This window comes from Sinocyclocheilus rhinocerous, unplaced genomic scaffold (genome assembly GCF_001515625.1).
Source record: "Sinocyclocheilus rhinocerous isolate Xijiao unplaced genomic scaffold, SAMN03320098_v1.1 scaffold807, whole genome shotgun sequence".
Classification (NCBI taxonomy): Eukaryota; Metazoa; Chordata; class Actinopteri; order Cypriniformes; family Cyprinidae; genus Sinocyclocheilus; species Sinocyclocheilus rhinocerous.
The window spans coordinates 223,023-233,116 of NW_015650326.1; the positions used below are offsets into that span (position 1 = coordinate 223,023).

A 10,094-nucleotide genomic window follows, 5' to 3' on the forward strand; every position below is an offset into this window, starting at 1 on the left:
TGCATTGATGCAATAGAACCATTTTGGATTCAGTTCTTAAAAGAGCGATTTTTTTTTTTTTCTTTTAATAATCTAAAGAAGCCTTTCCCACTGTAAATTACTTTTTGTGTAATGGAAAAGTTCCATGGATGTCAAAAGTTCTTCATGGAACCATAGATGCCAATAAAGTTTTTGTGTGTAATTTTATTTTAAAGGTTAGTTTTTTTTTTTTACTTTGTGAATGGAGGAGAAACAACAAAACAGTTTTTCATAATCCATTTTGCTCATATTTACCAAGGGTGGCAACATTAGTGGAGGATGGTGTAAATATAATTTAATTTAAATGACAGAATTCACTCAAATATTCTGCTCACTATTTTACTCAAATGTTCAATATTTTAAGCAGTAGTTTAAAATCCGAAAACTTAACTTTATCTTTGTTTCTCTTCAAACAGAAGGACCTTCCTTCTGAGGAGATAAAAACAGGAGAGGAGGATGATGATGAGAATGGAGATAACCTGTTAAAAGACAGCAATGACAGTCAGTTTGGCCTTTTTTTTATGAAAAATCAAAAGCCATTTTAATTACTATTGCCCTGCCTGCTGGATTCTGTTCACACTGTATTTTTTGGATCAGACCGGCAGTACGTTTGCATCAAAGTGGCGGCATTTGCTTTGAAGATGACTTTGTGCTTTCGGTTTTGTTTCCAAAGCGTCATAACAGAATGGCGCCTTCATCTATCTGCCGTGAATGTAGGATAAAAGTTTCAAAGACAACAGGAATTCATTTTTGCTCGAGGCGAGCAGAGAAAATAGGGAAAATGTTCAGCTGCCACAGCCACATAGCACATACGGAGGTAGTCGCTAGTGGATTGTAATTATTTTGGGACGTGTTGTTAGAGAGCTAGACGAAATAAGGGATTTAAACCAGTGTTACCCCAAAATATATATTATTATGATAAGTCACGTGACCATGACAACATGACGAATGTACTACATAGAACTTACTTTTTTTAATGTTCTCAAAGTAATCGTATACTCTGAGTAGGTACCACTTTTAAGTGTGCAATTTCTGACAGACATCCAAAATGTGGACGAAAGGTTTGAGAAACACTGGTTTAAACTTTACTGGCTAGGCACAAAAACAATAATAGATACAGCTGCAAGCAGCAATTACAGAGTCAAGCGCAGCATCGGCAGCCAGAGAAGCGTAATGACATGTGTTGGGTTTCACGTCAATGTTTGAAGTAGCAGTCAGATGTGATCACCAAAAATATTTATAACATAGATCATCCGGACGCCTTCTCCAATTATTTTAATGGTCTGCCAGCAGAAGACATGTTGCCTTACACTAATAAGCTAATCTTATTAAATAAAAAATCTGGGTGAGGTTTCCTACAAAACACAGATATACAAGATGTGGACTATTATAAACAACTATATACCTGACACTTGCATCTCTAGGTTAGTATAGTAACTATTTTACATGATAAAACACCAGATCTGCTGCTGCTACTACTGTCTCGTCTAAATAAAATGTCATAGTTTTTACATTATACCCTGTATAATAATTGTAATTTACTTTACTTTGTAAATTGTAATTTAAAGGGGTCATATGACGTTGCTAAAAAGAACATTATTTGGTGTATTTGGTGTAATGAAATGTGTTTATGCGGTTTAAGGTTAAAAAAAACACATTATTTTCCACATACTGTACATTCATTGTTTCTCCTCTATGCCCCGCCTTTCTGAAACACGTCTATTTTTACAAAGCTCATCGGTCTGAAAAGCGAGGGTGTGCTCTGATTGGCCAGCTATCCAATGCGTTGTGATTGGCCGTAACATTTGGGCGGCGTTATGCAAATCTTCCCACATCGTGATGTAGACATGTGGGGGCGTGTTAGAACGAGCCGTTTTAGGTAGGCGTGACTGACTCTTTAACTTTTATAAAGAATATCTCTTTGGATTTGAGACTTTAGTCTTTGCAACTTTACAGATCTTCTTTATGCACCAAGAGCTTGTAACACTTCAAAGAGAAAGGAAACATTTAAATCGCATCATGTGACCCCTTTAATACAATAATTGTTTAAATTAATGCAATAATTGATACTTTTGGTGTTAATTTTATTTGTGCCGGCCTTAAATTTGATTTTTAAAAATCCTGCAGATACCCTGTGAGCATCAAAGGGCATCTTCAATTGTGGTATTTCAAGATAATTTGACAATGCATTTGTAAAACAGCATTTTATGACAAAATTCAAAATGATTGACACCAATGTATTGTTTGGTTTATGTTGCGCTGAATCTAAAGAAACCAGCCTAGTTATTTTTGGCCAAATATACAAAGTATCGTCTCAATTTGCCAAAGTGTTGAGGAGATACTGCCTCGCATCCACTTTGGTGTGCATGGCATGAAATTAATCATGGCCTTTCAGTGATCTAAGACAATTAATTCCATCTTCAAACTGGCTAAAACGAGTTTGAAAAAGTAGGTTTTTTTAATGAAAATTTGGATTGGCAGAAATTCTTAGAACTATGTTATGCAATCAAGTCAGAAATTGTATTACTAGGCCATAAGGTTATAGCATAAGCATAGGTGAAACTGTAAGCAGTTGGTGGCGCTAGAGGGTTTGAGATACTCCAATTTTGCTATGTCCTATGTCTTTTCTTTGGTAAGGTTACAAGGTCTTTGCCTCTTTGTAGCGCGACCCCTAATAAATCATATTAAAAGAAGAGTGTAGATGTTTGTGGTTTGCCTCATGTCCATTTGGGTCGAGGGCTTCTTTCAGCAGGTCTGTGATGTAGGTAGTGATGAAATCCAATTACAAGCGGTCACAGGAGATGCATGTTAAGACCTGCTGTCTGTTATCAGATCACCTGGTGTGAACGAGGCCTATGATGCCTTACGATGTTGTCAATGTTTGTAACATTAGATTCTGGATTTGAGCTAGCGTAAGAGCGTGGCAAAGCTTGTTTGATAACTAAGTGAACTTTTTTTTTTTTCCAGGTCCCAGCATTCAGAGCAAGGCGGTGACCAACAGTCAGATGGATGAGATCGCGGCCAAGCTTGGGTCCAAGTGGAAGACGGTGGCAGACCATCTGGAGATGAGTGAGAAGGAGATCCGTGTGATCGAGTCTGACAGCGAGGATGTAGAACTGCAGGCCAAGATGCTGCTGGTGGCCTGGCAGGACCGAGAAGGCCCTCAAGCTACGATGGAGAGCCTGGTCACGGCTCTGAACTCGGCTGGTTTCAGTAACGTCACGGAAGGTCTCAGCGAAACATAACTCCACAGCAGCAACATTTCCTTGTTTGGTTTTAAATTTTGACTGTATGCTTTTGCTGTACTTCAATGAAATGCATTCTTTACATTCTTGAAATAAATGTTCATTTGAAATGGATCAGATCGTTTCGTTTGTAAAATATACACAAGACTGTCAATGGCATGTTTATTTCACCGTTTATGAAGAGCCAGTAGTCAATAACATATTACAGAGCTCAAGTTTTCTTACTCTGATTTGAGTATTTAAAGACAGATGAGTTTACAGTGACAGAAGCAGTAATTGAGCATAAAGACATCCTCTCAAAGTGCTTTGATATGAAATTCACACGCGCACACAACATAGTAAACGATTTGCGTTTCTTATGAGATCCCAGTATCATACCTCTTGATGCATTTGGAAGTCTGAAACTTGTGGCCAAGAACATCTTTATATACCAAGTCACTACTTCTCCTCCGGTGGGATACTGTCTATTAAGCATGAACACCTTTTCACAAGGCTTAAAAAAAATAATTCAATGCATATAGAAAACATTTATAAAACCACTGCTCCAAATCCAAACAAGGATCGCGTCAAGCAATCTATCATCCAAAAAAAGCACCCTTAAAAATGCCACTTGTGTTGATGCATGAAGAGTTCAGGAAATATTAAGGTCATGTTTTTAAAGACACAAATTTATTTGCACATCTATACAGACGGTGCTCTGAAATGGCAATTATGCTTTAAGTCTCCTCTGTGAACCATTGTTACTCCAGTATCTCCAGACGTCGAGGGCCATACAGAAGGACGTATGCTATATGCCAATCACCACCACCGGACAGCTTCAAGATGTCCTCAGGGGTCACAACACTGACCTTATCGTCATCAAACTTCACCCATTCATCTGTCCAGAGAGAGAGGGGGGGAAAGTCAACATCAGCTAGAATGTTAAAACACTCCGGGGTGTCCAATCCTAAAAACACCTGAACCAGCTAATCAAGGTCTTCAGAATTAGTTTTTGTTTACAACAAAATACTTGTTACTTTTTTAAATAAAGTAACCCTCATTATTCTTTTTACATTTATTGACTGGCTCCTCTACTGTCCCCATGTTGAGAGAAATCCGAATGGGAGTAAGGTGCGATTCTTCATCAATATATAAAAACATTTTCTTATGTCCATCAGATGTCTGTCTGTCTAAATCCATTCAACCACTATCAGGTCAAATGAGTTTTCGACTCCCTCTGGAAGCGGTCGAAAGTGGACAAGCTGAAAATATTACAGACCATGTTTACACCTGTATTCAGCGTTGTCCACTTGTGATCGGATCAACAAAAACGCATCTGAGTATCAGGTGTAAACAGGGCCTAAAAGAGTGTGAGAGCAACGGCCAGCTGAATGCAGAATGCAAAAGTAACAAATTGTTAGTAATGCATTACTTTTACAAATAACATTACTGTAATACTAGTAATGTAACATTATACTGTTACAAGTAAAAATCCTAGAATACTCACTCAAGCATGCAATCAAGATGCATTTACAGTTGCAAAGGCAAAACACTATGCATTTTACAAAAGCATCATGCAAAAACTTGCTGTTATTTAGAGGGATATTTCACCTTCAGTTGCTGGTCCCCATTGACTTCCATAGTATGGAAAAAAAAAACTATGCAAGTCAATGGGGACCAGCAACTGAAGATGAACTATCCCTTTAATGCATGGGGACCATGAACGTCGCTCTGGCGTTTGAGAGACATTGACAATACTTGACCTTCTTTCCTTTTAACCCAGGAGACATAGTGGCCAGATGAACTGGATCGCCCCTGATGCGTCAGAACCGCTTGCAGGTCGTAGTAACCACTGTTGCTGGAGCCCAAGTCTATAGAGAAGACAAAGTTATGAGTTTATAAATCCACCTGCAGAGTAAACTTTCAGAACCATGTTTGAAATGGAAAAGAGCTTTGCAGCAAGAATTTACCTTCAGAAAAACAGAAAGGTTCGTATTTTGTTTCCTTTGGAGCCCCAACCTTCAGATTCTCCTGTTGAATGAGAAATAAAATGATTTGACAGGCAGTTTCTCTAAATGCATGAAGCGTTCAGTTTGACATCACAGGGCACTTGCTTTTGGCTGCTGCTGCATCTCCAGTTTCTTGTCTTCAACCACCTTGAACTTTGACCTCACAGAAACCATCTTCTCCTGCAGTTCAGCAGTGCACAGCTCATAGACGTCCAGCATAAGAGGAAATTTGACATCCTAAACGCAGCAAAATTAAAATGCACACAAAATAACAAATCAATACAACAAATCAGACTTTATAGGAGGACTCACTCCAGAGCAAATGACCTACCTTAAGGACTTTGGCATTCACAGACTCTTTTTCTTTGTAAAAGAACCGGACCATCTGAACCGTGAGGTATGCCGGGAGACGGCTGATTTTGGACTTAAATGCAGTAACATAACAAGTGACTGTTCATTTCATTGTTGAACGAAAGAGAAAACACTTGAACAAAAGAGCATTTCTCCAAAGATGCCACAAAAGTCAGAAGATAAAGCATACCGATTTGATATAGAGGGCGTTTCTTTTCAAGGATGGGGAGAACTTCGTAATGTCCTCCTGTAGCCTCTAGATACAATGAGGAAAAGATAAAGATGAACAGGGACTGTGAGCTCTGGTGGTACTTCCAGCTGTTTGTATGGGACGTCCCACTCACCAATCTGAGTCCAGTGGCGAGATATTTGACTTCTGTATTGATGAAGCAGCTAAGCTGCAGCTGGCTCTCGGTGCCTTTAGTTGGATCCTCATCCTCTGACTCAGTGCACTTCATACTGGACACATACAGGTTAAGGACCTTCAAATATTACACATGTTCATATGGAACTGGAGAAAACTCAGGTTCAACTGCATGAAGTATTGCAAACCTCTCAATATACATGTATGGCAGTGTCCAATCCAAACAATGCAGTGAATTCAAAAGAGAAAAGTAAACAAATAGTCAGATGCATTGTAGAATTTAACAGGTCATATCCTCTGACAACTATAATTTAATGCACCGCATCTCACTTACTGGAAGTGCAAAATATCACTTTAGGATCACTTTAACAGGTAAACGTTTAAGCAAACGGTGCGATGCAGCTTATAAAGTAAAAACAGCCGCAGCACACAGAAGTAGTTATTAAATTTAATAAGTATATTTTTATACTTCAGTACTTATTAGTTATTTCAGTACTTCAACATACAAAATGGAAATGAAATAATATATATATATATTGAATGTATTTATATATATGTACATGTATATGTATATGTGTGTGGCTGTACATACACATATGTAGTTGTTTTTTGGTGTTTGGCTTAGTGTCATGTTAGAATCATTATTATACTCATACCTTTTGTTATTTTAATATTTTTAATTGTTTTTAGCTTTATTTTTTTTTTTTTCATTTAAATGTTTAGTTTTGAAATGTATGCATTTGTCATTTTTATTTAATTTATTTTCTTAAATGTGTGTATATATATAGTATTTATAGAGTTTTAGCTTTTAGTTTTAATTACTTTTTCTTATTTGTAAGTCGCTTTGGATAAAAGCGTCTGCTAAATGACTAAAAGTAAAGTAAAGTAAAAAGAAGTACTATCTGAGAGAGCACACACTGGTATAGATTTGCACAACAAAGGATACGTAGTTTCAAATTCAACACCAAAATACTGATCGATGAAATTCTTCGTTTTTGTGGAGGCAGCCGCTCCACTATCACTGTCAATCTGTTAATCAATCAAAAACACGCAGAAGAAAATTACAATTATTTGAAAAAAAAAAAATTCTAGTTTCCAAAAAATATATATGATAAAGACATTAAATTCTGTTTCTATGGAAGCCCATTTCCACCATGGAATAAAAAATTAAAAAGATAATTGCGACTTTTTAATCTCACAATTCTGACTTTTTTTCTCAGAATTGCGTAATATAAACTCGCAATTGAGAGTTAAAAAGTCATAATTGTGAGATATAAACTAGCAATTCTGAGAAATAAAGTCAGAATTGTGTGATATAAACTCGCAATTGAGATATAAAAACTCGCAATTCTGACTTTATAACACGCAATTAATTAAAAAAGTCAGAATTGCGAGAAAAAGTCAGAATTACGAGTTTTTATCTCGCAATTGTGACTTTATAACTCGCAATTGTGACTTTATATCTCGCAATTGTGACTTTATATCTCGCAATTCTGACTTTATAACTCGCAATTGTGACTTTATAACTCGCAATTGTGACTTTATAACTCGCAATTATGACGTTATATCACGCAATTCTGACTTTATAACACGCAATTAATTAGGGCTGTGCGATTAATCGAAATCGCGATTTGAGACGTTGCGATTTCCTAATCGCAAAGCCTGCGATGTGGACGCGATATTACTCTGTTCCAGAGCATATGCATGACTGCCAGCCTTGAGTTGCAATCTTACTTGCCCTGGGCAAGAGTAAGTTATATCTCGCAATTCTGACTTTATAACACGCAATTAATTTAAAAAGTCAGAATTGCGAGAAAAAGTCAGAATTACGAGTTTTTTTCTCGCAATTGTGAGTTTATATCACGCAATACTGTGAAAAAAAGTCAGAATTGTGAGATGAAGTCGCAATAACCTTTTTTTAATTTTTTATTCAGTGGCGGAAACAGGCTTCCATACGCTTCTCTGTAATGAAATATACTATTCATGGAATAGTTATGAAATAGAATATATAATATGATTAGCTTGCCTCCAGTGGGGTTTCTGGTTCTTGTGGTTCTAATTTCTGCTGAAGGACCCGCATAATCTGAACCCAGCACTCACTGGCATCCTGGGTGAATAAAAAAAAAAAAAAAAACATTTTATAACTTTCCATTTTAACAGAAAATATTCAGATTAAATGTGTTCCAGTTAAAATATGTGACCTGCTGGAGGTACTGGCCCTGGTCTCCTTTTTCGGCGAACTGTGGGAAGGCCAAGTGCAGGAACTGCAGCAGGATGATGGGTGGAATGCTTGACGAGGTCTTATCCATGGACTCATACAAATCACGCATAGCTAAGTGAAGAATTCACTTGATCAAACACGTGCTACACGTTAAGATTCAATATGACTATCCAGCTTAATTCTTTCATGCTTTAAAGTTCAGCTTGGACATACAGATCCTCAAGCGCTGACAGAAAGTCAAGAATTTTGTAAGCTCAAAACTAAAAGACGCAGTGAAAGTTTGTCACCTGCTGTGATGTACTGGGAAGGAGCATTGGCTCCAGAAGAACGCAAGGCACCAGAGTACCTACAGATGGAGGAAAATGATCACAAAAAGACATTGATGCATTATGCAAAATAAAATCTCTGAACTTGATATGAAGGACATGCCTAAATTGTACCTCCTGAGAGCGACTTTGAGCTCAGGCACAGAGCGTAGACACTGCACCGTTGCGTTCATGTAGCATGTGTTGCCCAGATTTGTCAATCCGCATGGCAACTCCATCTGAACGTGACAGAGATTACAGAAACGAGTTGTTTCTGTGATTCCTGCTAAAATACTGAAGTAGCTGATTATTTTGATCCAAATCCTGTTGGCTGAAAACTTACCGCAGATGCAAGCTGCTCCTCCGTCATGTCCTCCACAAACATGGGCCGCACTACAGGCTCTTCAGGCAGAGCGTCAGCGGAGCCCATCATCAGAAGAGTCATTCCCTACATCGATCAAAACATCTGCTTAGCTGAAGACAACTCACATTTAGAGTCAACATGAAACAGCATTTGCAACCCACTGATATGTGATAGTGTGATGCATCACTCAAGCAGGAAGATGGGTTGAACTTGATTTGAACCGTCAGAAGTTTATTGGATTTTGAAAAATGGGTGTTCTAAAACAGAATGGAGCCAGTTAGCAGTGGATTGTTGAAACATTTTTAAGGAGTTTTTTTTTTGACCAGGACTTGGAGGCTGATGGTCAAGTTCACAGTTGAGCGTGCAAGCCTTTCAAAGTGTACTACACTGGCGGTGAATGCAGATGGACATGTTCGTCACATGCACACTACCTAGTGAACGCTGAGCGCTCAATTCAATGAGCGTGATGCAATTTGCTAGAGTGTTTCAATGTATGTTGTTGTTTTAACTAGAATTAATAAAAGTGTTTAAAAGTTTGTATTGCAGCTTTGCAGAGTCTATTTGTTGACTTTGTTATTGCTTTAGTCTAATAAATTCTCTTTTTTTGATTGCATATTAAATTGTACTTGGTTTTGTATCTTGTTTAAATGCATATTCTGTGCCTAATTCTCGTGAGTGGTATACTTCTGTGCAAAGCTTTTCTTTCTTCTTTTTTTTTTTTTATACTAAACCTGAATTGTGGTAATAGGAATTTAGCTCCCACTTTATATTAGGTGTCCTTAGATATAATTAATTGTTTGGTACTGTGTGTTCATGTTGAATTACAAAATACGTTTGCTGCTTTTGAAGTGGGTATGGTTAAAGTTAGGGACAGGTTTTGTGGTATGGTTTGGTTTAGATTAGGTTTAAGCCGGGTGGGCTAAGGTGTAGGGTTTGGATCAACAGTGTAATTATGAATGTAACAAAATGCTATATTACAGATACATACAGGAAGGTATTTTTAAATATAAGTACAATGTAAACACCATGAATATAAGTGCACTGTATCAAATGCTTAATTCATATCTAAGAACATAGCCTAGTAGTTAAAAACACTTCATATAAAGTGGGTCCGGAATAGGGATATGCCGGTATCAAATTTTCATGTTGCGATTAATTGCTAATGCTTTTATCACGGTATTCGGTATTATCACGATATTGAAATGTAGTTAAAAAAAATACAGATTTGAAAATTTATT

The 10,094-nt window shown here is 37.3% G+C and overlaps 2 protein-coding genes across 2 annotated transcripts in view; one reads left to right on the forward strand and one right to left on the reverse strand.

Moving 5' to 3' along the window:
- LOC107711694 (THO complex subunit 1-like) overlaps positions 1–3,364 on the forward strand; it is an 11,630-nt gene extending 8,266 nt beyond the window's left edge. The window contains exons 20-21 of the mRNA XM_016516715.1: positions 435–519; positions 2,986–3,364. Of these exons, the coding sequence (XP_016372201.1) occupies positions 435–519; positions 2,986–3,263 (363 nt within the window). The 3' untranslated portion in view covers positions 3,264–3,364. The remainder of the gene's footprint in view (positions 1–434; positions 520–2,985) is intronic.
- A 47-nt stretch (positions 3,365–3,411) lies between these two features.
- Positions 3,412–10,094, reverse strand: part of usp14 (ubiquitin specific peptidase 14 (tRNA-guanine transglycosylase)) — a 10,013-nt gene continuing 3,330 nt past the window's right edge. Inside the window, exons 4-16 of the mRNA XM_016516717.1 lie at positions 8,836–8,940; positions 8,628–8,731; positions 8,475–8,533; positions 8,168–8,298; positions 7,993–8,073; positions 6,913–6,995; positions 5,947–6,061; positions 5,793–5,858; positions 5,583–5,675; positions 5,357–5,488; positions 5,213–5,273; positions 5,006–5,113; positions 3,412–4,140 (exon numbers count right to left, since the gene is read on the reverse strand). Of these exons, the coding sequence (XP_016372203.1) occupies positions 4,004–4,140; positions 5,006–5,113; positions 5,213–5,273; positions 5,357–5,488; positions 5,583–5,675; positions 5,793–5,858; positions 5,947–6,061; positions 6,913–6,995; positions 7,993–8,073; positions 8,168–8,298; positions 8,475–8,533; positions 8,628–8,731; positions 8,836–8,940 (1,275 nt within the window). The 3' untranslated portion in view covers positions 3,412–4,003. The remainder of the gene's footprint in view (positions 4,141–5,005; positions 5,114–5,212; positions 5,274–5,356; positions 5,489–5,582; positions 5,676–5,792; positions 5,859–5,946; positions 6,062–6,912; positions 6,996–7,992; positions 8,074–8,167; positions 8,299–8,474; positions 8,534–8,627; positions 8,732–8,835; positions 8,941–10,094) is intronic.